At 44.5% G+C, this 27,255-nt stretch overlaps 1 protein-coding gene across 2 annotated transcripts in view; it reads left to right on the top strand.

Annotated features, from left to right (window-relative positions):
* The window catches only part of sbno2b (strawberry notch homolog 2b), an 88,242-nt gene extending 65,900 nt beyond the window's left edge, over positions 1-22,342 (top strand). Inside the window, exons 5-32 of one of the 2 annotated variants that reach the window (XM_054730010.2) lie at positions 6,508-6,681; positions 7,546-7,629; positions 9,154-9,262; positions 10,756-10,916; positions 11,003-11,136; positions 11,280-11,370; positions 11,463-11,606; positions 11,705-11,822; positions 11,907-12,012; positions 12,141-12,294; positions 12,381-12,557; positions 12,642-12,739; positions 13,277-13,359; positions 13,474-13,656; positions 13,741-13,862; positions 13,978-14,109; positions 14,216-14,351; positions 16,838-16,950; positions 17,934-18,005; positions 18,095-18,203; positions 18,302-18,373; positions 18,456-18,599; positions 18,759-18,853; positions 19,867-19,959; positions 20,054-20,185; positions 20,375-20,451; positions 20,694-20,884; positions 21,186-22,342. In XM_054730010.2, the coding sequence (XP_054585985.1) occupies positions 6,508-6,681; positions 7,546-7,629; positions 9,154-9,262; positions 10,756-10,916; positions 11,003-11,136; positions 11,280-11,370; positions 11,463-11,606; positions 11,705-11,822; positions 11,907-12,012; positions 12,141-12,294; positions 12,381-12,557; positions 12,642-12,739; positions 13,277-13,359; positions 13,474-13,656; positions 13,741-13,862; positions 13,978-14,109; positions 14,216-14,351; positions 16,838-16,950; positions 17,934-18,005; positions 18,095-18,203; positions 18,302-18,373; positions 18,456-18,599; positions 18,759-18,853; positions 19,867-19,959; positions 20,054-20,185; positions 20,375-20,451; positions 20,694-20,884; positions 21,186-22,243 (4,362 nt within the window). In that variant the 3' untranslated portion in view covers positions 22,244-22,342. Of the gene's footprint in view, positions 1-6,507; positions 6,682-7,542; positions 7,630-9,153; positions 9,263-10,755; positions 10,917-11,002; positions 11,137-11,279; positions 11,371-11,462; positions 11,607-11,704; positions 11,823-11,906; positions 12,013-12,140; positions 12,295-12,380; positions 12,558-12,641; positions 12,740-13,276; positions 13,360-13,473; positions 13,657-13,740; positions 13,863-13,977; positions 14,110-14,215; positions 14,352-16,837; positions 16,951-17,933; positions 18,006-18,094; positions 18,204-18,301; positions 18,374-18,455; positions 18,600-18,758; positions 18,854-19,866; positions 19,960-20,053; positions 20,186-20,374; positions 20,452-20,693; positions 20,885-21,185 lie in introns of both variants that reach the window. The other variant, XM_054730009.2, reaches the window with a different exon arrangement.
* The last annotated feature ends 4,913 nt before the right edge of the window (positions 22,343-27,255 follow it).

Below are 27,255 nucleotides of genomic sequence, written 5' to 3'. Positions count from 1 at the left end.
TTAAGTGAGTGATGCAAAGCAGGAAGTAGGTTGTCCTCTCAGTGCAAGACGTCAACGGATTCTAACGGCTGTTGATATTTCTAAGACATGAGTGAAAATAACAGCTGACTTATGTGCCAAAGGAGAAATGTGGTTATTTCTTTATTGGAGAAAGGTCAGGTTGATTTCCATGTACAGCTCGGCTGATTATCACAAGTTTAATGGCAGCTGTTGATGCTACAAGGGGTATTCTTTACACACATTAATGTAGTAGTGTTTAAGTAAGTTCTGTAAGTACCTCTCATTTTAAAAGGGGTCCTAGAACAACTTGTGGGTTTTTTTTTTTTGCCCTTTTTTCTTTAAGAAAATGTTTTTTGTGCATTTATATAGCTTTTGTTGGGGCTCAAAATGGCCCAGGAGCCATGATAAATGGTATAATACAATGTCATAATAAAGCCCTACAATGGAAAGACTGGTTTACCCTGCCCACTCAGGCATTTAATGAATATTAATGAGCTATGTGCTGATGGCTGGTTTTCCCTGATGGCTCTATGACTCAGTATGAAACTGAAAGTTTTATGTACAGTATCCAAATAACTCAGTAGGCAAACCACAGATTTATCATTCATTCAAAGCCTCTATATCCCCAGTACATCCTGTCGACCAACAAGGACGTTAGCAGTAGCCAGGGCTAGCATTGCTCTTCAATTAGCATTACTATGACCAACAATATACACTGCCAATGTTGAAATGGGTTGGGACATGCAAATTTAAGAGTGTGTTTCTATACCTATGGTGTGTTATGCCATCTTTACCCATTTCTATAGGAAAGCAGATCTGAGACAGCACAGACTATCCATTATGTTACTTTGACCACCCAAGCTGCCTACATTCACGTGTTAGGAGGCGTGTATGTGACTCTGTGTAAGATGCTTGCACCTCTTGAACTGTAAGGCTTGTGTCTCACCTCATTAGCCATTTTTCCAGAAACACTACTCAGCCTAAAACAGCTCACTACAGCATGGGTTAACTCAGCTCACCCTAGCCAATAATCGTCCGACAGCAATGTTGGCTCTGCTCAGCCCTTTGACCCACAACGGAGCCGGGACTGAAAAGCAGGGGGAAATACCGAACCGTGCTGTTGGAAACGTCAGCCAGACTGAACCGCACCAAACCAAGTCACACTTAGTAGTGCCGTTGGAAAATGGCCTATTTGTGTCTAAGTTAAATCTCGTCAGGCAGAAAACTGTTTCTATCCATGTGCTGCAATCCAAATAACTGTTTATACAGACACACGTTTCATGTCTGCTTTGAGCCTTCACATGAAGTCCACTTTACAGTGGTCGAACTGAGGAGCTCAACGTTTCACTTAGGCTTCTGAAATACTGGCAGAAAAACACAGAAATGAAAGAGGAACAAATATTAAACCAAAAATCATGAGTATGAACAAGTGACAGGAAAAACTGTGGCTTTCACGTCTTATGCTGTGTCCACAAACACTCACCTACACTCACACTGATTTTTTTTAACTCAGTGACAGAACACACAAAAAAGGTTTCAGGCAGATTTAACCCCCCAAAAACAGTTTTGCTGGAGGCATTTGCATATATTTGCAGGTTGTGTGTTTGTTGGACAGCAGGAAGATAGTGTGTGTGTAAGAGAAAGGCAGGATTAGTAGTTGGATGATTGTAAGGTTTGTGTGCTGTGGAGGGGGGGGACAGATTGCCATCAGGGGCGGTTGGAATTCAAAGCTTATCTTGGTGCAGCAGAGTCCGCTCCTAGGAGCGGTGGCTGGAGTAGCCCCGAGTACGAGCCAAACACTGCTACCGCTGCTACGCTCGGCTTAATAACCTGATTTGCACGGCTCCCGAGGTTGGACGTGTCCTGGTTGGCACCAGAACTGAGAATTTTACCGCAGAATTTGCAGAACCTTGTGTTAGACGGGCCATCGAGTAGGAAGTCACTTCTGAATGTAACACAGAGCAGTAGCTGGTATCAGAGCACCGTGTCTAATTTAGATTTAGCTGGGGAAAAAGGGGTGATATGCCATATTTCAGTTTAAGCAACTCGGCTTTCATTTATTCGATAAATATGGTCTGTTTTTTGTCTGACCATTTTTAAAGAGCTGATATTATTACTGCAGTCACCCTGCTGTTATTGTCTGCCTGCTGTATTTTCCATGATGGAACATGCTTGTCTGTGGTTATCTGAGCGTTTTGGGTCCAGAGGAAGGAATAAAAACACAGAAAGATGAGATTAGTGACACTCAGATAACTGAGAATAAAAGGAACAGAGTAGAACGTGACAGATTTTGTGGTCTACCCTTCTGTCACTACAGCTTAGTTATCTCCGGGCTAGAACACCTTCCTGCCTTGCTCATGCCTGAGCTTGCCCTCAGGAAGCAAACACACAAATAAAGAGAGGAAAAGAAAGAGAAAAACCGTGAAGGAGCTGAACAACAAACTATAATCATAGCGTCACCGGAAAACTCAGTGCTCCACCTTATAAAGGGACTTTATTTTTCTAATTACAGCCGTCCAAATGTTGTGGTCAGTAAGCCTTTTTGTCTCCATAATGTCATAGGGTAAAAATATACACGTGTGTAAAACACACACAGAGTTTTCCTCCGCCTGCTGCTTATCATCCTCACTGTGCTCCATTCCCACAGTGTTGACACCTAAAGCTGCAGGTCTCATCTTCTCATGCCTGCGAAACAATTTCAGATGAACTGTGAGTAACGTCTGACGGTCCGAGCTGCTTCTCAGCATTTATTCAGTGGCAGCTTGTTGTTAAGTGAGTCAGCATCTCAACTGGTCATTTATCTCTCCTACTTTGTACTTTGTGCTCGTTGTACTGCACTATCTCTCTTTTTTAAGTTATTCTTAGTTTTAAAAGCAAAATGTGATTCTTGTCAAAAGACCTGAAGTGGGTTGAAAGTGGAAAATTAGGGTAAGGTTTTTAGCGGGCATCTTAACAAAATATTTTTGGTCAGTTTTGTAAGGCCTGACTCGAGCTGAGCTGAACCGGAGCGAGAGTTCGGGATGTAACGTGTTTACAAACCCAAGAGCGGAGTGACTGACGCCGGGCAGTAGGGCTGCAACAACGAATCGATAAATTCGATGAAAATCGATTACTAAAAGCGTTGGCAACGAATTGCGTCATCGATTCGTTGTGTTGCACAACTCTTCCAAAAGCCCCCTCCCCTCCCGCCCGCCGTTTCGCGCAGACCGGAGAGCCGGCAGGTGTTTGGAAGAGGAACATGGCAGAAGCAGCGAGACCCAAAAAAAGTAAAAACTTCTAAAGTTTGGGAGCATTTTCAGTTAAATCAGGCGAAGACATTCGTTACCTGCAACGTTTGTAGGTCAGACTTAGCATGGCACGGGAGAACTACGGTGATGATGCAGCATTTTAAACGCAAGCATGTCAGAATCATCAGCGAGGAAGGAGAGAGCTCGGTGTCCGGGTAAGTTAAAAACTTTTCAAAAGTGATTCACCCAAGCCCCGGATTATTACACAGGCTAGACATGCCCTAAGCTCGTTAAAAAAAGTCTATAAAATCGTAAGCGCAACGCTATTAGATGGGGGGACGGGGGGGGACTTGCGCTGCTGCGAACCGGTTCCGCCGTCACATTCCCGCAGAAACTGGTTGATCACACCGGGGCCAGACTACTAGCATGTGGTTTTACAACCACAATGTCCTCAGAAGCGAAAACGCTTTTAAAAGGGAGGGAGGAGTCCTAACTGTTGCTGCAGGCGTGTTGTGTGAGAGTGCAGTTATATACTGGTTAATATATTTCTGGGTTCAGTTGCTTTCATGTGTCCTAATGTGAGCCTATTTGGGATCATTGGAATGATCAGCAGCATTTCTTGATGTGACTTTATGGCAGTTACCCAGGGCATCATCACAAGGAGGGTGGCATTCATTTACTTTTGTTTTAGTTGGTATTTTTCAGTCATTTTTGGAAATAGTGATTAATTTTGATTAATTCACAGCCTATGTTTAATTACATTTAAAAATTAGTTGTTTGACATCCCCAATTATAATAAATGTCTACAGATGAGATCAAACAAAACAGATGAGAATTGCCCTTAAAGAGCAAGTCACCCCCAAATAAACTTTTTTGCTGATAAACTAAATAAACGAGTGTCTAATCGTGCTGCAGACACGTGTCATCATTAATTTGGCACTTCAGTGCATCTTAGTTAAAATTTAAATATTCTGCCTAAAACTGGCAGTGTTGTGCCGTTGTCAGGTAAAAACTCTGCACTGTATTTTAATTTAAATCTGCCACCGCTATTGGCTAAGAGGTATACTACCATGCAAACTGGTACATTATGATGTCACAATGCTGTCGTGAGCCTGAGTGTGTGTGTATTTGTTAGACCCTCTCGGTCTGCCAGGCAACAGCATGTGTTGCATTTTTCAAACATGAAGTGGGAGTGGAGTTAGACTCTGGTAGGGGTTGACTTGCTCTTTAAGCTGTTTAACTTGGACCAAGCATTTTAGGTCACAGATAGATGTAGCTTAGGGTCTCTGTCTATACACCTTAGAAGACAATTTAGGTGATGGCATGTTGTTTTTCTGCTATTGAACTGTTTTCTAATAATGTTGTGTTTAATAAAGTGAAGGAAGGAGAGAAATAACGTTTCCCTAGCAGTTTTTAAAAATGTCCCTATGTAATCCGATTAATCGATTAATCGTGTCGAGACCCCCGATTCATCGATTATCCAAATAATCGTTTGTTGCAGCACTACCGGGCAGGTTGACACGCGGTTTGTTCTAGGAATCAAACCGTATAATGACTGGAGAGCACGGCGGCTCCAAAGGTAACAAGCTGACTTACTTTGAGTCGGCAGGGTGAGTAGCACGGCCTGATCTGGTCAGAACGGGCTGAGTGATCGGGTTGGATCTGGTCGGAACTCGGAGCACAGTTCGGTTAGAACGATGACTGAGTGGTTTGGCGTTGAGCTGTACTTCCTTATGTAGATGTGGCGGGTGACGTGGGCCGGAAGACTGGTGCTGGGAATGCTGGGTAGTGGAGTTCGGTTGGCCTGGGTGAGTGTGTGGTCCTCCCCCGGAGGATGTCGAGGGTTGTGAAGGAGGCAGCGTGACAATTTTGAGTACAGACATCATATACATAGACGCGACGTGGACTGGGGCTGCCTATTGGAGCTTGCATAGTGGTGAGCTGCCATCTTGATTGGGTCCCCAATCACCCCCAGCGCTTTTATTTTTAAGGTGTTTACCCAACTAAAAAACACATTTCATTGTGATTTTAACAAAACAAGACATATAGTATGGCATGATCATTAAAATACAAATATAATACATATACTGTAAAATACTAACAGGTAGGCTAGCAAAGTCAATAGTAATCCCATATGAACTGTTTTCAATAGGCACAAGTTGCAAAAACAGGCATAGTTGCCCATCCTGTGTGGGTTTGGAGAGAGAGGGACCCATCCAATATGGCGGCAGTGCTGTTACGCTCTCCAGCAGCCAATGGTGTTTTAGTGTAAAAGTTCTAAATTACTCCTGAGTGAACTCTGTTTTCCAAGTAAAATTTGCATTTGATGGTTTAAACAGTGAAACCATCAGTTTAAAGGTGCTATCTCAATTATATCAGATGTGTTTGACATTTTAAAGTTGCTCAACTTAGCAAAGTCACTGTTGAGCAGCCATGTGCATTGTTGCCCTTTAAGCAAACGTTTGCAAGCTGACAAATATTAAAGCTGACAGTCGAACCCCTCCTCTCCAGTTCTTGCTTAAGACCAGTCCATGCTGACCTCATCCCCCGATCTGTTTTCTCAACTCTCCTCTCTGTATGTGATCGCTCGCTGCCAAGTTTATCTGATGTTACAGCAAGTTGTTTCTCAAGAGTCTCCAATTTGTTTACATTTGCTTTCTCATGAAACTGCATGGGATCACAGGAAGTGGTGCATTGCTCCCTCTGGCACGATAATTGTAATAATATCCTGTAGTGAGCGTTAGGCTTATTTACAGATCTTTTAATGCCTACATGTGTGAGTTTATGGAGGAGAGGGGGTGTGTGGGAATCTCCACACATGACCCTGAGTGTAGTATTCATGGAGTTAGTGTCACCATAAAACGGAGCGATCCGATTCCAAAAACAGCCTCAGCTCTGTTGAAGTTCACCCCCACCCCCGCTCACACCCTATCTCCCCACATCCGTGTTTATATGTCTCTGGGGGACCCCGGGGAGCCTATGGGAGGCTAGTTAAAGGCCTTGGCATGCTAATAGCTCAAAAAGGACACGAGTAGGGGGACAACTGCAAGGCAGTCAAAGCTGAGAAGACACAATTGGTCCCTTTACGCATGACCTTAGCTTTCCTTCACTAGTTTGTGTGTAATTAGAATTTTGTTCAGCCTACTTGGCTTTAACATAACTGATTCATGTTTCTTTTTATGTCAGCATCAGTGCCTGAACCTGGTTTTATTAAGTCTTTGGGCCACTTTTACGATTCTTTTGGAAATAACCCCCCCCCCCCCCCCGTCTCTGTCTCCAGGACTTGTCCTGCATCGATGACCTCTCAAACTCTCTGTTCTCTTCTCCGGCTGACTCGCTGTCAGAGTATGATGTTTCCCAGCCCTTTGTCAGCGGAGACAACCTGGACCCAGTGCCCACACTGTGGGACATCAACACTGGTGGCACCACTACACCAGCACAGAGCCATGTAGAGGTCAGTACGCCATCGGACACAAACGATCTCCAGAAACCCCAGTTACCATAACTACCTCTAACCACAGTAGAACAGAAACTTGTTTAACATGGATGGATTGCTGGGGGAGCGAACAATAGTAGCATTGTCCTCCCCGGCCTGTGTGTGTTTTACGTCCGTGACGTTTTTAAACTAGGCTCAAGATCATTCTTAGACTGAAATCCATTCTCTGCAGCTGTTTCCACTCAAGTTTTACTTTAATTAACATAAAACATAAACGATATTTCATTTTGGTAGAACCTATATAGAGATGAACAGCTGTTTGGTTGAAAAGAAGTTTGCTGGCTTGTTAATTGCATCAAGGTAAGTTTAAATTTGCCTCTTAATATTTAAAAAAAAATTTGAGTAATATATGTTTTCAATACTCATAATTTATTATTAAATTTTGTTCAGGCTTTGTAGTGATTTTCAAAATAAAAGCACTCTGGGACTTGTGAGAAAGTTGTTCCCGTGTTTCAGCTTACTCTGCTGTTGAAGCCTCTATATTAAATGGGTTCAGTGACATGTTTGATATGATCAGAGAGCATTTATTTCTCTCTACTTCCTGAAAGCCCTTTATGTTGTACTTTTCATTCTGCCCTCATTCCAGCCGTTATGTTTGCCAGACACGCACAGCTTTATCTTTTTTGTTGTCGCTGGCTTTTCATCGCCAGACAACCAACTGCATTTTGTTGAGTTCTGCTCTAAGTGACGTCCATGAATCCTTTATAGTAGCAAACCCAGTGATTACTCTGGGCTTTTCTTGGGTTTGTTTTTCTGTTGCATTTACACCTGGTGTTTATTTGAGTTTGTATTTTTCTTTATGTTATGTTTTGTTGACAGCAGAATGGCACCGGCAGGTTTCAAGGCTTGGCCAGTTTGGATGATATAACTGCTATTATCAGCACTCCACCTTTAGGAGGATTCCAGGTAGCTTCTCCAATCTGATGTTAAAATGAAACCAGCCTCTCTAACCAGCTGAGCCTTTTCATGATCAGTTCTCAGTAAAGCACGGGTGTTAGATGTGTGTTTTAGCAACGCAGGGGAATTCCTTTTTACTGTTAAACACTGAAACATAGCACCTCACCAATATAGGGATCCCGTTTTAACACAATAGAGCGTGTAGGGATGGGTACCTGTGACATTTGAATTGATCCAGTACTAATTCCCGGTACCTAGGAATCGATACCGGTACTTAACGGTACCAATTTTCGATACTTTTGAGTGTTTATTATTTTAATTCTCTTTTCTAATGAAATATATATTTTTCTCAATATATAACCATATTTGATAAATATCACGATAAATAACATACAACTGTTCATATTTTTACATCGTCCTTGTAGTTTTATAAGCTGATAATTAAACTGAAGCAAACATCTTTACTGTGAACTAAATTTACTGTGTATCTTCATTCCTTTTACCATCTCTTTTCATTTGATTTTTCCTACTGGGAAGTTAGAATTTCCGAGGAGAAAGCGAACGCACCATTAGCTGATAACAATGGTAGCAATGGAAGCTAACATACCAAGCTAACGTTATCAAACAGTTTATTTAGCTGCTGGAGCAGATTAAAACGATGATGCCTCACACTTAGATCGTTGTCGCTGGTTTCATCTTCACCCAATCACCCGTCGCATTTAGTAAAGTGAAGCCAAACTTTAGAGCACGTTCATGTTCTTCTAGTTGGGAATTCAGAGTTCCGAGGAGAAAGCAAACGCACCATTAGCGAAACGGAAGCTAACATATTAAGCTAATTATATTTACCTACCTGAGCAGATTAAGATGAGGATGTCTCACTTAGATCGTTGTCGCTGGTTTCATCATCACCCAGTTACCCATCACATTTAGTGAAGTGGACCCATGCTTTAGCGTGCGTTCTTTCTACCATGCTGCTCTGTTTACAACTCGCTCGCAGCGACCGACGACATAACGCTCTTGCGCATGCGCAGCTGTCTAGGCAAGTTCTCGTCATGAAGGACGGGTACCGAAACGAGGCACCGTTTGAAATGACGTGATTAGGTGCTCGGTCGGTACTATGGAATTCGGTCGGTACCTTAAAAAGTACCGAATTCGGTACCCATCCCTAAGAGCGTGCAAGTTTAGTTCAGGATTTTGTTAATGCTGCAGATGATAATGTTGCCTTTTGCATTATCATCTGTTTGCAGACACATAAACCAGATCGCACTGGCATTGCCTTAAAAGGTTTCATATGCAACAAATGAAGTTTAAGAGCATTAGTCACCCACGTGCTAAAAAGAGATCCTTGTCATTTCCACGTCTTTTACCTTTACCCGATACAACTTTGACCTACAAAACTGTTTTGTCCACAGTTTCCTGCTTACTTGTTTCTAACTCTGTTTTATTTGACCTTTATTCTTCATAACCACTAAAATTTCTACAACCAGACCCAAGTGTTGTAAATAAATTCATCTGGGTGTCTGGTGTTTCCAGGCTCAGGTAACGCAGCCACCACCGCCGGAGGAGGAAGAGGATGCTGAGGAGGAGGAAGCAGAAGAGCTGGGACACGTTGACACATATGCTGAGTACAAACCTTCCAAATGTAAGTTGTTTTGACAGAAATGTTTACAAATTCTGTTGTTACATGTTGCTTCTGCTGATTTGTAAATAATAAACAGCTGAGACATTGTGGACAGTGGATCCACTTTGGCCTTGGATGTTCTCAGACTAGCTGTTAGCTCTTCAGTCCTATAGAGCTCCGGACGTCACGTGACTCTCAGTTAGTAGACGCCATGTTGGCAGGCAACAAAGGTAAACAAAATGAACGGGATCGGCTTGGATTTTACTTCGTCTGAGTTTACTTCACATTTTAAAACCGAAGAAATCGTTTTATATAGTCAGAAATTAAATAGATTAAACATCTCCGACCCTTACCGTGCCCCTGGGATACTATTTAAAAACGCCAGAAGCTGTCGGAGCGGACTTCTTACCGGACCTGGCCAGGGAACACCTTGGGATTCCCCCGGAGGAGCTGGCCCAAATGGCTGGGGAGAGGGAAGTCTGGGCCTCTCGACTTAGGCTACTGCCCCCGCAACCCGACTCCGGTTAAGCGGATGAAAATGGATGGATGGATGGACAAATAACATAGATTTACATGTAAGAAGTTTAAATAGAGTGCTGTGCTGTTTGAATGTATAAACTGAACGCCAAGAGAAATCACTAGTCTGATTGTTTTCCGTGAATGAAATAAATATGTCAGGCAGGAGCGTCTCAGGATCTGTCTCGGTGAGACAGATAATAGCAATCCAAAGTGCTTTGTATGTGTGATCTGACAATTGATCAACCATTGCTTAAAAATTAAATACAGCTTAGCCGGTTAATTGCTGTGATTATAAAACACGTAAACGGCAGCACGCAGAAATCACGAGGCAACGTTTTACGTGATGTTTACTTGTTGCTATGAGTAATAAGACAGAAAAAGCCACGCCAAAATAAGTTTAGGAAGCCCACTAAGAATCGTAATAAAAGCATTTAAAATAAATACCATACACAGTTGAGGAAACGTTGGTTTAAGTACCTGATATGAAGCGGTCGCTGCATAAGTGAAAACCTTTACTCTCGGGATCCCACAGCTTCATTTCAGCCCGGTCACTAGCGCGTTTTATTACAATGATCCAACGTTTGCGGCGCTCCGGATCTTGGGGAATCCTGTAGAAGGCTCATTCCTTATGTCGTCCGTGTCTGTTCTCCATCCTGGGGCACAACAGGAATCTACCATATTTCCTGTCTGATTGAGTTTTCTGACAATAACAAATAGTCCAGCTGCGGGCTTCTGCCTGCCAATATGGCGCCGTTTCGATTTGAACTGTTGCATGCTGGGAGAAGTGACGTCAACTCCCGGAGCTCTATAGGACAGAAGCTATGTTTCTTTGAACAGAGGCTGTTCAGGGAGGTATCTACAATGCGTGAGATGTTAATATTTCAAAATTATCCACAAAAACACACTTCAAGCCATTCACTTGTCTACAGTTGTTTTCCTTAGAACCTGGTGCAGTTGGATGTTAACCTGTTTTGTCTCTTTTTGTCCCTCATCAGCCACTATAGGAATTTCTCATCCTGACATAGTGGTGGAGACCAACACTCTGTCCAGTGTACCACCTCCAGATGTCACGTACACTCTATCTATCCCAGAGACAACCATCAGCAGTGGTCTGCTGTCTGCACTGCAGCTAGAAGCTATCATCTACGCCTGCCAGGTGCTCACAACAAAAGACAATACAGGAGGAGTTACTCATTTTGAAACTATGCGGTTTTAATACTGTCTCTGTTTTCATTCCCTCAGCAACATGAGGTGATCCTTCAGAACAAGCAGAGAGCAGGCTTCCTGATTGGAGATGGGGCGGGCGTCGGGAAGGGGCGCACCGTGGCTGGCATCATCCTGGAGAACTACCTTAAGGGCAGAAAGAAATCACTGTGGTGAGGCATATTTACTCCTCAGAGGTGCCAAGTAACTAGCTTTTAGAAGTATCGTGTGTCAGATTGTCCTCGACATGTAGGAGCTTGTTTTGTGCAGAAATGGGCCAACTTCTGATTTTTTATTTTTTTGTACTTGCCCTCAGGTTCAGCATATCCAATGACCTGAAATTTGACGCAGAGAGAGATCTCAAAGACATAGATGCTCCCAATATTCCTGTGCATGCCTTAAATAAGGTAACGTTTAGTGGGGAGGAAGTGTTAACCAGTAAGGCTTTTTTAAGGCAAAGAGCGTTTTCTAAAACCGAATTATTTAAATGTCACGTTAGATAAAGTACGGAGACACAGCTACCTCAGAAGGAGTCCTGTTTGCAACTTACTCTGCGCTGATTGGAGAGAGCCAGGCAGGAGGGCAGCATCGGACCAGAATTAAACAGATCCTGGACTGGTGCAAGCCAGAATTTGATGGAGTTGTATCCTTTTATCTAAACCAACGTGGAGATAATGTACTGAGTCTAAACTTCACTACCAGCTGAATGCATTTGTGCCCCTTAACCTTTTACCTCTGAAGATTATTTTTGATGAATGCCACAAAGCCAAGAACGCCACATCCACCAAGATGGGCAAAGCAGTGCTTGACCTTCAGAGCAAGCTGCCGCTGGCCAGAGTGGTGTACGCCAGCGCCACAGGTACGCTCAAACTGAAACACACACCAGCGCTCACAAGGAAGTGGCATTGTGTCTGAGTATAGATGTGTCTGTCACCTCCTCCAGGCGCCTCTGAGCCAAAGAACATGATTTATATGAGCCGCCTGGGAATATGGGGTGAGGGCACACCATTCAGAGCCTTTGACGACTTCCTGCACGCCATCGAGAAAAGGTGTGTGGAGCAGAGTTCCCTCTGAGGCATTTAGATCATTTTGATAGATAACTCCATGTTGGAAAGTCCCATCCGATCTGTCAGTGGCAGACCCAAAAATGAATTGTATTCATGCTGTTTGCATGCAGAGGGGTCGGGGCCATGGAGATCGTAGCCATGGACATGAAAGTGAGCGGCATGTATATTGCCAGACAGCTGAGCTTCTCTGGAGTGTCTTTCCGCGTCGAGGAGATCGGTCTGGACAGTGACTTCAAAGAGGTCTATAACAAAGCTGCCAGACTGGTGAGTTTGGATCCTCCGCCTGAAAATGTATCTGTGAGAAGGATTGGGAACTCTGAAGTGACAGTTGACAACTTGATTGTGTCCAGTGGGCGGAGGCGCTGCAAGTGTTCATGCATGCGGCTGACGAGCTCGGTCTGGTCAGCAGGAAGTCTCTGTGGGGGCAGTTCTGGTCGTCTCACCAGCGCTTCTTCAAATATCTTTGTATCGCTGCCAAGGTGCGCTCCCTGGTGGAGCTGGCCCAAAAAGAGCTGGAGGCTGGCAAGGTCAGAGCAAAACAGCACAGGGCCACGAGTCTAACTGATCCTGAATGATGTCATGTTCATGTGCCCTTTTGCTCTCGGTTGTAGTGCATCGTCATCGGGCTGCAGTCCACTGGAGAATCACGCACCAGAGAAGTCCTGGATGAGAACGACGGGCACCTTGACAGATTTGTTTCTGCAGCAGAGTGAGTAACAAGGATGTTTTAGATCGTTTTAGGGTTTCACTGTTGACAAATTCACAGCCACGTTTGACACTTTAATTTTTCATACCTTTCTGACCCTTTTGACCCAGTTTGAACTCATGACTGTGGTCTAACTGGAGACGGTTGATTCTGATTTGCTTTCACCGTATTTTACTGCATTGAGCTGCTGTGTAATGTCCTAGTTTTGGTAGTAAGTTAGTACTCAGGGCTCAGTTTGTCCTCATTCTGCAGATAACTGTTGATTCAACAAGTGAGCCATTCATAAAAAAGAGAAGAAAAGGAAGTAGTGAGTGCTTTGAACTCAGTTGACCCTAATCCCTTTTGCAGCAGACACGTCTGAGAGTTTGGTTTTATTGGATCACACAGGAGCATCTTTATCTTCCTGTCAAAACCTGACGTCTTTAACGAGGCCAAATCAAGAATGCGTGTTGCATTGCAGCTGCCTTGTGTTGTCATGATTGCTTTGATATCGCAAAGTTCCTTTCCTTTTTTTTTTCTCTCTCCTCCCTTTTGCTCTAGGGGAGTGTTCCAGTCTCTTGTAACAAAGCATTTTCCTTCAGAAAAGCAAAGGAGAGAAAAAGCACCAGGGAATAAGAGAAAACGTGAGTAGCACAGGGCCCATTCTGACTCTCACTTAACCAATAAAGTATTTACTTTTATTAAAAAAAACTGTGTTTGGTTTCTAACTGAAACTGCGTTTCATGTGGACCGATCAGGGAAGCCTAAAGGCCGGCAGCCCAAGATACCCAAGCACACAGTGGACAGCGGCGGTGTGATCAACATCTCCGACGACAGCAGCAGCGACTCGGACGGCATGGACACAGACTCCAACTCCTCACCAGACTCCCTGCAAGACAACGATGACGTCATCTTTGTACACCACACTAGCCTCCAGTCAGGTGGGTGTTCAACCCTCAGAGTCTTTGCACTAAAGCCTCGTGTGCAGTTGTAACTTAATCGTGTGCTCCGGTTTGAATTTACAGCCAGAATAGAAGAGATGAAGCAGGGTCTCCTCAACAAAATATCTGTGCTGGGGAAAGAACTACCTCTCAATACATTAGATGTGCTCATCGATAAGTTTGGAGGACCAGATAAAGTCGCTGAGGTAAGAATTTAGATCCGCTAGCTCATTTTTCTGGTTGGAGCATAAAGATTATTAGACTTTCATGGTATTTTCCAAACGTGCGTCTGTAGTGATGGTGTGTTTTGGTTTTTCACAGATGACTGGTCGGAAGGGTCGTGTGGTTCGACGTCCAGACGGCAGCGTTCGTTATGAGTCGCGGGCCGAACAAGGGTCCACAATCGATCAGATTAACCTCAAGGAGAAGGACCGCTTCATGACCGGAGAGAAGGTCTGCTTCAGCAAAGCTGAATGTCCATTTCCCAGAAAACTGTTTGATTGTTTCTAGCGGGTTTTTTTATTGCTGAAACTTAATGACATTCCATGTTTTTCTACAGTCGGTGGCCATCATCTCAGAGGCAGCCAGCTCTGGGATTTCCCTGCAGGCAGACAGACGAGTGAAGAACCAGAAGCGAAGGGTCCATATGACCCTGGAGCTGCCGTGGAGCGCGGACCGGGCCATCCAGCAGTTTGGTACGTCAGGAAACGTTACCTTACAGTGAGCCTGTCAGAGGTGGAGAACAGACTTCTGCTTATATAAACATGAAACTGGGAACTTGGCAGAGGAAATCTCAGGCCTTTCCGAGTGCATTTAGTTCAAATTAGCTGTGATGGTGTGTTGGTTTTGCAGTGGACCCTTGTCTCTCAGAACAATATCAAGCTGACCTCACTTTGTCTGAATCAGTTTTCCTCCCAAGTGTAACTTTACATCAATGACCCATGAACTGGATGTATGATGTAACGGTCTAACAGACGCGATCCAGTTTCTGTTGGTCGCTCCGTTCCCTCAGCTCTTTACAAACTTCTGCCTGTGGCAGAGCCACGGTCGGCTAAAACGTCTTTGATCTCTATTCCCTATGTATGAAAAAAGGTTGGGTTCAAATTTATTTGCTCTAATGACCTCTGTTCCTTCCTCCTCTGTCTAAAAGGTGTCACACATTTGATTCAGTTAACTCGATCCGGTCTTTTGTTTGATGTTCTGAAGTTTATGTACACAAAAACACACATTTGGAAAACGAGGTTGGTTATTTTCTCATGAAGCTTTTCTGCAGAAGTTAAACTTTCAGGGCAATTCTGTGGGATTTTTTAAGTGTATGTTGTTGTTGTTCAACGCAACAAGCTAGAGAATTACCTTTTAAAGTTGTTACAAAGCAGATTATGTTGTTAAGAAAATCCCCATTTTACTCAGGAAATAGTAAAACATCAAATTTATATCCAACTCTTTGCTGCCAGTAAACAGCAGATCTGAGCACATCTTTTTCTTTTTTCTTTTGTCATTTCTTTGTTGTTTGTTTGTTTTTTTCACTGATTTGTTGCATCTCTTTCAGGGTTATGGCACATAACCACACAGTGTGTGGAAACTATGTATGTACACTCTCACTGGCCACTTTATTGAGTACACCTTGTTAGTACCAGGTTGGACCCCCTTTTGCCTTCAGAACTGCCCTGATCCTTTGTGGATCCTCAGAGGTTTTGGTCCAGATTGACATGACAGCATCACACAGTTGCTGCAGATTTGTCGGCTGCACATTCATGATGCGAATCTCCCGTTCCACCATGTCCCAAAGGTGCTTTAGTGGATTGAGATCTGGAGTCTGTGGAGGCCATCTGAGTACAGTGAACTCATTATCATGTTCAAGAAACCAGTCTGAGATGATTGGAGCTTTATGACATGGTGCATTATCCTGCTGGAAGTAGCCATCAGAAGATGGGTACCCGGTGGTCTTAAAGGGATGGACATGGTCAGCAACAATACTCAGGTAGGCTGTAGTGTTGCAGCGATGATCACTTATGGGCCATTCCCATCTGTACCGGGTCGGCCCGGGCCGGGTAGCCCCAGTCGGCCCCAGCCTGGCCCGGTTGATTCCACACATGCTTGCCTTAAGCCCATGTGGGCTGATTCTACCCACCAATCAGAGGCTTGCTCTAATGGAAGGTGTGAATTTGCTGTCAGCAGTGGGTGTGTTGGTCCTGGTCGGCCTGAAGCAGACCCCCTCGAGAAGAGGGCTGAGAATGAGCCTTGGTTGGCCCGGAAAAATACCAGGCCACCCAGATATGTAAACAACCTACGCTACCCGGCCCGGGCCGACCCGGTACAGATGGGAATGGCCCTTTAGTACTAAGGGGCCCAAAGTGTGCCAAGAAAATGTCCCCACACCATTACACCACCACCACCAGCCTGAACCGTTGATACAAGGCAGGATGGATCCATGCTTTCATGTTTATGACGCCAAATTCTGACCCGACCATCTGACTGTTGCAGCAGAAATAGACTCCTCAGACCAGGAAACAATTTTCCAATCTGCTATTGTCCAGCTTTGGTGAGCCTGTGTGAGTTGTAAGCTCAGGTTTTTGTTCTGAGCTGATAGTGTGGTCTTCTGCTACTGTAGCCCATCTGACTCAAGGTTCAACGTGTTGTGCGTTCAGAGATGCTCTTCTGCATACCTCGGTCTTAACGAGTGGTTATTTGAGTTACTGGTGCCTTTCTATCAGCTCAAACCAGTCAGGCCATTACTCAGACCAGCCCGTCAGGCACCAACAACCATGCTGCGTTCAAAGTCACTAAAATCACCTTTCTTCCTCTTTCTGAAGCTCAGTTTGAGTTGAAGTGGATTGTCTTCACCATGTCAACATGCATTGAGTTGCCACCATGTGATTGGCTGATTAGTAATTTGTGTTAATGAGCAGTTGGACAGGTGTACCCAATAAAGTGGCCAGTAAGTGTATGACTGTAGAACAAGAGGCCTTGAACAGCCTCTGTTTGGAGAAATAGCTGTTTTACTGGTTTTACATGTGCTGCCGCAACTCCAGCTGCCAACATTTCACAGCTGTTCATGCAGCAGTATTTTATAAGCCATTACCTGTTTTATCAAAACACTTCAAAATGGCCAAAATGGCCCTTTAAAGTTGACTTAATTTTACACATTATTGTCTAATGGAGCCCTCTGTTGTCCTCTCAGGTCGCACCCATCGGTCCAATCAAGTCAATGCTCCGGAGTACATCTTCCTCATCTCGGAGTTGGCTGGAGAGAGACGTTTTGCCTCCATTGTGGCCAAAAGACTGGAGAGTCTGGTAAACACAGCAGCCTAACATGAACCTCTTTATTCCTTTTGATAGACTAAATCATGATTCTAGGGAGAGTTAGACTTTTATTTACATAATGCAGCCTCAGATGGTTTTATACTGCAAACGTAAACTTTCTGGGATGCTAGGGACGTTACTATCCACTCTCCTTCCTGTTACTCTTCAGCATTCAGTTTTTTTCAGAGTTTGTTTTCACATTCCCAAAGTTTCTCCTTAAACCTTAGCACTCTCTCTCTCACACACACACACACACGCGCGCGCGCGCTCACACACACAAATCTGAATAACAGAAAACTGAACGAGCAAAGCAAAAAGAGCCTGTCTGAATGATTTATAAGACTGCAGCTATTTTCCGTCATTATCGATGCATTTCTTCACCAGCAGTCATCTATTTCCATAGTGACACAGCATGATGGGAGTTTTGGGGGAAAGGGTGAGGAGGGCGTGAGGGGAGGGGGGGGATGGGGAGGGTTCCAGGAAGTCATTCCTGCCTTTGCCAACCGCGTGTGGTGAAAATGTGTGTTGGGAATAGGCCTCGTCTCATCCGCCTGCCTGACTTAAAGCTGATAAAAACAGTGGGGCAACCCTTTGCAGCCAGCTGACTCCAGATCAGCAAGGAGATCTGTTTTGGTCAGGAGAGCCCTTGTTTTTGTACCTGTTTCTCTGGGTGTGGATCCAGCTGCTGGTTCCTGTTGTTGAAGTGGGTTTGGCACAAGGTAAAAATTCTTTCAGTTATTGCATCGAGGTTCACTCTTGGATCTCATGGTCTGGCGGACTTTTCTCTCGCAGCAAATTCTCACGAGTCATGTCCTCGTTTTCATGTTTAGAGCTTTTCATTCACTAGTTATATTTTGTGTTCAGGTGGGGATTGGAGGTTTGAAGCCAGCAGCAAATCATATCTGTGATGATGCTGTGAAACGCTGTAAAGTTAATAAAATCGCTAATAATCCTGATGCTGATCCACTGTGCAGGGTGCGCTGACCCACGGAGACAGAAGAGCCACTGAATCAAGAGACCTGAGCAAATATAATTTTGAGAACAAGGTGAGATCATTCAGGAAGCTTTGACAAGCACATTGAGTCCTAAATCTTAATTAGAATCCATTTTTACTATCTTTATTTATTTTTTCCAGTATGGAACCAAGGCTCTAGATAAGGTTACCAAATCGATTCTCGGCCACATAGAGAACAAGGTTCCCCCTCCCAAAGGATACCCTGGGGGCAACGCCAGGTTCTTCCAAGGTATCATCCAGCTTTGGTCATCCTTAGTTAAACTTCAAACACACCTCTCGCCTTCCTCTTCTTAATCAGCACACACCTCTCTGTATGTTTGATTCTAGAGATGAAAATAGGAATGATGCACGTAGGCATCATCTGTAAGGAGCCTCGCTTTGGGATCAGCACGGAGAAAGGTACCAGGAGTTGTGTTTTATCACACGTGCATCTCAGCTGCGTTGAGTTTTCAGCATTTAAGTTTGTGCTGCTTCATCTCAGACTGCAGCATCACCAAGTTCCTGAACCGCATCCTGGGCCTGGAGGTCCACAAGCAGAACCATCTCTTCCAGTACTTCACAGACAACTTTGACTACCTGATTGAGAAGGACAAGAAGGAGGGCAAATATGACATGGGAATCTTAGGTACGCTGTTTTTATCACATTCATGTTTACAGAGTTTTTTATGATCCAGATCACCTCAGAAATCGTCCGACGTTGTCAGTCTAAACAGCAGGTCTTTTGTAGTAGCAGTGTCTGTCGGCCCGTGTTGATTCCTGAAGATCGTCTGTTGTTCTCCGACAGATCTTGCTCCCGGAAACGATGAGATTTATGAGGAAAAGCAGGAAAATTTCTTGACGGCTGGAAATCCTCAAGATGGGCAGGTTGTTCTTTATAAGGTAGGAGCCTCTCCGCCTTCTTTCTAGTGTGACTCATCAGCTGTGCTAGTGCAGACCAGCATTAACCCTCTGGAGGCAGGCGTTGCAGATTTACAGCGTTAAAACCTACCTACCTGGTTACTCCACGCACGTGTTTCATGAGCATTGTTTAACTCAGAAGTACCCCTGAAGGACTTAGTTGTTCGTCCTTTTATCAAAACTTATTTTGAGCCTGAGAGGCTTAACATGGTTCTCTGATATCAGTGTTCTCCGTTAGGTCAGAAACGTTTAGCTTTAAATCCAGCAGAACCTGTGAGAATCCACAGGTGCATCTCCCCCACCTTCATGTTTCTGAAGCAACAAATCAGTGTGGATTACCTGGTGGAGGGAAACTCGAGTAGTTACGCCTCCAGTGCGTTTTGATTGATGTCACTGCGTTTATTAGGGCTTATCTCAGAGCTGTGACGCTTAGTCGGAGGTGGCAACAGGATAATTACTGGTATATTCAGCTTTTAGCTGCCAGCTGCAGGCTAACCTCCACTTGACATTTCAGAGATGGCAGTAAAACCGAACTGTGCACAGAAGGACTCCTTCAGGGAGTCAGAGTGTGCATTAATGTGCTTTTATTAACTCAAACGTAGGTAAATGTCCCAGGAATTGAGAAAATTATGAATTAGCAGGTGTTTGGATTTCTTTGAACCAATCAGAGCCTTGATCAGCGTTAAACCCAGGGTGCGGTGACACGCGGCGTCCCCATGTGCTTTTCTGCGTGTCCGTTAAGTGTTATGAAAGCAGTCACCAGAAAAGAGAGCATGACTTGTTATATCATGATCCACATCCCTAACATGTGACCCAGAAATCAGTGTGTTGTGATTAAAGTTGATGTTAAACAGTAACATGCTGGTGAAATTAATCACGGACACAAAAAAGTAAAAAGCAGGATCTGTTCTTCGTCTGGTTTTAGATTTAGGTGAAAACATTCACCACCATTCAGTGGGATCGCGCTTCAGTCTTTGATCTTTTTTGCCCTGCAGATCAGCGTGGACAGAGGCATGCCCTGGGAAGAGGCACACGCCAAGTTCCTGAAGCTCAGTGCCCCTGATGAGGGCTTCTACCTCTCCTATAAGGTGGGTGTCTCTCCCCCCAAAAAAACAAGACTGCATGGACGTGGTTGATATTATACTTTGAAACGCTGACGCTCTCTGTGTGTCCTCTCTACAGTTGCGAGGTAACAGTCCGTGTGTCCTGCTGGCCGAGCAGGGCCGAGGTAAGAACTTCCTCGTCTACAAGCCCAACATTGGAAAGCAGACACAGCCAGAGAGCCTCAACAACCTGCTGCAGCGGTACCACAAGGTGGGAGCAAAGATGTCTGCCTGGAGCTTTTACTTTTACCTGAGACATGGGCTGTCCGAGGCCCGAGTTCACGTTGACATCACGGTGTCTGCTGCCCCCTTGTGGACAATTAAACATCTTGATGTCGTTTTTTTTTTTAACCAACTGTTGTTCATAAGAAGCTTTCAGCTGATTATTGTGTTATTTCAGGTCACTCCTGAGGAAGCGAAGGACAGCTGGGAGAACCAGTTCACCTTCTCCCTAAAGAATTGTAGTCACGCCAACTGGTGAGCAGAAATCCACTACATCCCTGAGGATTACTGGCTCAGGCTTGTGCTTACCAGCATTCCTTGTGTACACTTCAACAGCTTTAGAAATCACCTAGTCGGAGAGACGTCACCTATAAGTGTGCCACTATGATGTCATCATAGTAACAAAAGGACAGCTGTCTCTGAACCCTCCTGTCATAAAGTGTTGCAGAAATTGCTTCAGCTACAGAAAATAAGGAATCTCTTTGTGTTTTCCGCAGGAACGGGAAGTGTAAGAAAATCGAAGAGGGCCAAGAGTGTCTGCAGGGGATGCGCCTCCGCCAGTACCACATGCTGTGTGGAGCTTTGCTACGGGTGTGGAAGCGGGTGTCTGACGTGGTGTCAGAAATCACCAGCTCCAGCATCCTGCAGATTGTCCGCCTCAAAACTAAACAGCGCAACAAGCAAGTCGGTCAGTACACCCTGCTGCCTCATTTAGGGTTTTAGAACATTTGTGAATCTCAAGCCCAGATTTTGTAATTAAAATTTTTTATTTATTAGCTGTCAGTGAGTCGTTTTGAATTTTAAATATGATGCTGAGTCATGATTATGGATAATTGAGCCTGTGCTGTAAATCTGTCATTTATCTCCACCGGGTTGCTGAACGTGTTAGATCAGGACTTGTGAGCAGAGCAACGTTAGGAGGTTGCTGACTGGAGAAATGTGGGATCGAGTTTTGAGGAGTCACCTCTCTCCCTCCCGTCTCCCGCCAGGCATCAAGATCCCAGAGAACTGCGTGGCTCAGGTGCGCAACGTGCTGCTCCAAATGGACGAGGAGGTGAAGAAGCGGCGAAAGGAGAAGGAGCGCATGCAAAAGCTGCAGGAGCAGGAGAGCAAACTGATGCAAAGTCTGATCAGTCAGAACCCTGTGCTGAACCAGTCCCTTCAGACTCCGAGCCAACTCTTCAAACAGAGCATCACCCAAAACGCGCTGCAGAGGACACAGAACCTTTCCCAGCTACCGGAAATGCAATCGGCTTTGCAGAAACACGGTTTGCATCTGTTGCCTTTCCATAGAAACCCGAGCCAAACCCACAACGGCTGGCCAAACACTTCCCTCAGCGCCTCTCAGGTCGCTCTGCCCAACACACTTAACCCCAGTTTCTCTTCGTTTCTCCAGCCCTTCATACAATCGTTCCCACAGAAGAGCCCCGCTCTCCCACTCCATCAGACCACACCGTCTCTTAACTTGTCTTCCAAGAATCCACTGGATGAGATCTTGGACCTGACTATGAGTTCACCTTCGCCCTCTCCAGACAGCACGGACTGTGTGCCGGGCCTGGACAGCCTGTCAGACTTTAACCTGGATGATCTGATCTCCGGGAGCATCTCTGATGCCCAGCACACAGCACAAACACAGCAGCCTCTAATGCCTCAGCAGCAGCAGCTACAGGCCCCCCTTCAGCAGCCGCAGAACCACAGCATGTTGACCGGTAACCACCACCAGGACCTACTGGATCTCTTTGACATGCCGCTGTCTCCCCTGGTCACCACGCAGAAAGTCAGCCCTTCATCCTCGGCCTCCTCCGGCTCTTCCTCCACCTCTTCTTTGTCAAACAACATGGTTTCTCTCTTCTCCAGCCCGTCCTCATCCTCCTTGTTTCCCCCCCCTTGCTACCCCTCCACTTATCTCCCCACCCAGTCAGATGCAGTTTCGTTGCCCAACGGCCACTTTGGCTCGGGTGCTCTTGATGTGCGTGCAGCTCTGAACAGCATGCTGCAGGCCGGACAAGACCGCAAGTCTGTCATTCAGTACCACCAACAAGACTGAGAGCTGAACCCCGTGGTCTGGAGTTTGTTCGGTGCATTTTGTTTTCTGCAGTCTCCTCTGACCTACCCCCACCCCCCCCCCCCCCGGCCTTAAAGCTTGGTTTATGCTCGACGCATTCACTTTCTGCGCGGTGATGCGGCTCGCGGATGGAACGCGCTTCACAACTCGCAGCGTTTATGGTTCATGCGGCTCGTCTCTGCGGTGAGCCAATATTCTCCCAAACTGTAGGGGGCAGCATGGAGCTCTACGGCATGCATCCAACACTACACCATAGAAGTAGAAATGACTGTTTACAACATGGCATTCTAGCAATTTTAACAGCGTCCTCGTCTTTTCCGACAGTGCGAGCTATTTCTCTCCAAGAATTATTAACATGTTGATCACGGCGATCTCTGAGAGCTGAATCATACAAATGTCTGTATTTACCAACCTCTACCATACTAGTTCTTGCCGGTCCGCCATGTTTTTCCGTGTCCGACCGTCCACGTGGTTAGAAAATGTCCTAGGTGCGCGTTGCGGAAATTTTGGGCCGTGCGGAGGCGCGGTGGAGGGGCGTGGTTGTTAAAATGACGCAATTTTGCCGCGCGGAGCCTTGCGGACCTCGCAGACGCGTCAAGCATAAACCAACCTTTAGTCGAGTCACTGCCTGTTCTGTGCTGGGCTCACCCCCTCCCTCTGTCCACCCTCACTGACTTGTGGCTGTTCAGGTGAAAGCAGACTCATTTAAGATCTGATTTCTGCACCAAAGTGTGCCCTCCACAGCAAAAGGCAGCTGTTAAATAAGTTTGAAAAAAGAAGTGGAAGTAAAAAAAAAACATGAATTTTTTTTTTTTTTTTTTTTTTTTTTTTTTTGTCTTTTAAACTTCCTGCTGCTGATTTGTACGAGGTAGGATTGCTGGAAGCTCCAAATGCCTTTCACCAGTTAAGACTTTGCTTTACTGTTACTTCACTTTTCATGGGTGTTTGTCTCGGCTCAACTTTTTAAAAAAGGAAAATAAAAAGGTATGCAAGGTTTGGATTTAGTGGGGAAAAACGGTAGTTTACCTGGGGAAGAAAAGGAGAAAATCTTTTAGCTGATTAGCCATAAAATGCCTCCGTTTTCCTCGACACGTTCCCTCTGTTCTCCCCTGCTTATATGAACACTAGTGTGAGGAAAAATGGAGAGGAAGACCAGTCTGCTGTTGCAAACAGTGCCTTCAGAGAAAACCTAGAAATGCAGTCTTTAAAGTCCGTGTAGCCTAATGTAAAGATTTGTACTCGTGAGTTTTATTTTTTAATTTAATACGGTAGATTTGTATTTAACCTCTAGGCCCCCCGGTGAGTCGGTGGTTTATGTTACACGATGCTGGTGACACCTCCTCTTGTCTGATAATGCTGGCGTAGCTGCTCGCAGGATCGGGAGAATAAACAAACGTATTAATCCTGTTGGTTGAGATTACAGAAGATCAGCGAGGAAATGTTGGAATATTTGAGAGCATTGAGGTAATCGGGTGAGTGATGTAATCCAGTCCAAAGGTGGGATTCAGAGAATTTTCATGTTGCCACGTCTCTGTGAAACACATAACACTACGCTCACAGAGCATCCTCTGTGTGTCCTCCTGAATCCTGCAGGTTTGCCTTTGTTCTCTTTAGCCCAGTATTTGTTAAATAGTGGTACATCACACAGTAGAGCAGCATGGATACCCACCCCCCATTCCCCAAACCCCATTTTTTATCTCTGTTGGTCTGGAGTCCCTGGAGAATATCTCCCGTCTTTGTTCCTGTGCATTTGTGTCATTTTATGGTCGTCATGGTGATCAAAATGAGTTCTGGTTATGGTTAGGTATGAAAGTAAGTTCTGTGGGGGTTTCTTTGTTTTGTTTTACTAAACAAATGAGTCAGTGTCTTCAATCATGCAGGGTTCCAGTCGAGTTCAGCAGATCTAAACCACCCGAGAGGCGCTGTGGTTTAAGTTGATACTTCGGCTCTGCTCCTCTCTTCGAGTCGCATCGATGCTCTGTCTCTGTCGTTGGCTTGCGGCGAAATGCCGGCGGTCCCACTAACCCAAAAGCAATAAAACCATCTAATGGAGTAGTTTTAAAACGAAACAAAAAGAAATCCTCTTGTTTACGCTCAACAGGCAAAGCTTTGTGGTTATCTCTGCACGGTATGAATCCTCTTATTTCTGCCCTGCGTCATTCTGAGGTGTGTGTGTGTTTGTAAAGTACATTTTGACCGAATGGACGCAATGCGTTCTCGATGTTTTCGTCATTTATTGTGATGGAAAAATAATGTTATTTATATTTAAGGGATATTTAGATTTTAGATATGTTATCTCTCGTTATAGTTCATAAAACCTTTGGTCAGGGAACTTATGTTAAAGATTGCTATAAAACAGATTCTATTATAACCTGCCACCAAATAAGATTGCACTGTTCTGTACGGATGTACGGCGTCTGGATTTATTCTGCTCTCTTCGGTTTAGCTTTTGTTTTTTTCTAGTTGCTCCAACGTTTTGTCAGGCCGCCAGTTTGCAGAAATACCAAAGTTATCCTCAGACACCCCTAAAGAAACTGGCTCGAAGATATGAGACCTTTTTATCATGCTCAGGAAGAACCCCACAGATTTAAATAAAAACCCCTAATAGCAGTGATGAAACTAATTCATGTCGTATTTTGTTTTGTTTCTGTGCTGTGATTCTTGCTGTATTTATATTTTAGACTTAATGTGATGGGTTTGTTGTTCGTCCTTGTGAAAATGTCAGTGAATCTAAGTGTTTATGCCATCTTAGGGCAAAGATCAAAGGCTGTGTTGTTATTATTATTATTCTGTGGACAGTTTTATGTTTTACTTGTCTTGCAGCTGTTGAAGCATTTAATCCACGGAAGCGCTGGCAGGTTTTTGAGTTGATCCACACCTGTTTTATATTGTTATATGCAACTGATACGTCCTGACCTTCATCCTCTCCTTCATTATGGGATTGAACCGACTCTCAGTCGGAATCGTTTGCAGAATCTCACGGCTGCTCGTCTCTTTCCCATATTCCTTAAAAGCCACATTCCCAGACACAAGTCTACAAAGGTTTTCTTTTTTTTTTTTGTCACAACATTAAAGCTTTATGTGTTCGAGGGACATGAACAGCATTTTTAGGAAAACAGCCTTTTTTATTTGAACGTGTCCATTATTTGCTTAGTTAGGTCTTGATTCTATCATTTTGCACTAAGAACGGCGTAATCCAGTTACTGTTCGTGTTGGTTAGGATTGAGCAGTGCGAGCTTGTTCCTGTTCCTTATGGATCACTCTCTGTAAACTGTAACCTTGTTTCTCTGCCATTTGCATATTATATAAATGTTATCACTCTCAAATAATTTATTGTTAACAGAAAATGAGACAAAAAACATGCTACTGATTGTATGTATTTTTAAACAAAGCCTATTTTTTCTGTAAAAAAAAAACAAAAAAGAAAAACTGTGTTCAGCACTTTTATTCTGGGTTTTGCTTTTGTTTTCTATATATATTTATAATTTAGATCTAAATGTATATATTGTAAAATTGTGCCTTTTGACTAATTCTTTTAAAAAAAGGTTTTCTACTCATTTAAGGAAGGAATATAAGGAATTGCAATCTTAACTTTGTAAACAAATAAAAACTTGAAGATTGCTGAAGCCCGAGTGTCATTTCTTCACCACAGTTGTCTCCTGTTGTTCGATTAAGGTTTTATTTTTTAAAGAAAATTGAAAAGCAAATCATTTAAACGGGGGAGTAACCCAAAAAGTTGAGGGTCTTTTTTTTTTGTTTTTGTACATATAATGGCCTGTATTTGATATAGCGCCTTCTAGAGTCCTGGAACCCCCCAAGGCGCTTTACAACACAATCAGTCATTCACACCCTGATGGTGATGAGCTACGATGTAGCCACAGCTGCCCTGGGGCGCACTGACAGAGGCGAGGCTGCCGAGCACTGGCGCCACCAGTCCCTCCGACCACCACCAGCAGGCAACGTGGGTTAAGTGTCTTGCACAAGGACACAACGGCAGCGACAGACTGAGCGGGGCTCGAACCTGCAACCTTCCTATTACGGGGCGAGCACTTAACTCCTGTGCCACCGTCGCCCTGTTCTCTGTGGTCAACACTTTATTCTTTCTCTTTATAATCGAACCACTTATCCCTCATGGGGAAGTATCAGCAAGATGAACGCCTAAGAGCAGTCTACTCTTATCTACGTCTTTAAACCCTTGTGCAGGACAAATTATTAAAAGATAAAAGGAATAAACAGCCTAAAATAAACTACTGGTAAATCTCTATTTCAAATGCTAAGAAGACACAAAGAAACATATACTATATAAAAATACTGTAAAATTATATTAAATGAAATTTACAAAACTAGCCAGTCGATGTGGCTCGGGCGTCTGGTGAGGTTTTCCAGGCACGTCTAACCGGGAGGAGACCTAAAGGAAGACCCAGGACACGCTGGAGGGACATGGTCATGGGAGAACACCTGGAGCTCTCCTGGAGGAGCTGGCCCAAGTGGCCGGGGAGAGGGAAGTCTGGGCCTCTGATTAGGCTGCTGCCCCCCTCAACCTGTCTCTAAATAAGTGGAATAGGATGGATGTATGGATATGAAACTATTTCAAAACAGTTCACTAATATAGCAATAAAATACTTATTCTGTAAGGTGATTTTTATTTCATCAGTGAGTGGCATCATTTTTAACCCTCCCACTGTTCTAATGGGTGTGACCCCGCGAGGGAAGTTGACCATTGAGCAGGATTGATGGTTTATCCCTTGAGGTCCATGTGGCAGGGGTGAGGTGGTGCTCACTCCTCACCCCTGCCACATGGACCTCAAGGGATAAACCATCAATCCTGCTCAATGGTCAACTTCCCTCGCGGGGTCACACCCATTAGGACAGTGGGAGGGTTAAACTGTTTGGTCGTACTCCTCCTCGGCTACTAAAACATGTTTGACTTCATTGAAACTGTCAGAAATTGCTACATAGCGGCAGGACCTAAAATACAGGAAAACCCAGGAAGT

Source organism: Nothobranchius furzeri, chromosome 8 (genome assembly GCF_043380555.1).
Source record: "Nothobranchius furzeri strain GRZ-AD chromosome 8, NfurGRZ-RIMD1, whole genome shotgun sequence".
NCBI classification, from domain to species: Eukaryota; Metazoa; Chordata; class Actinopteri; order Cyprinodontiformes; family Nothobranchiidae; genus Nothobranchius; species Nothobranchius furzeri.
The sequence above is the reverse complement of the archived record's forward strand: the minus strand, read 5'-3'. Positions and strand labels throughout refer to the sequence as shown.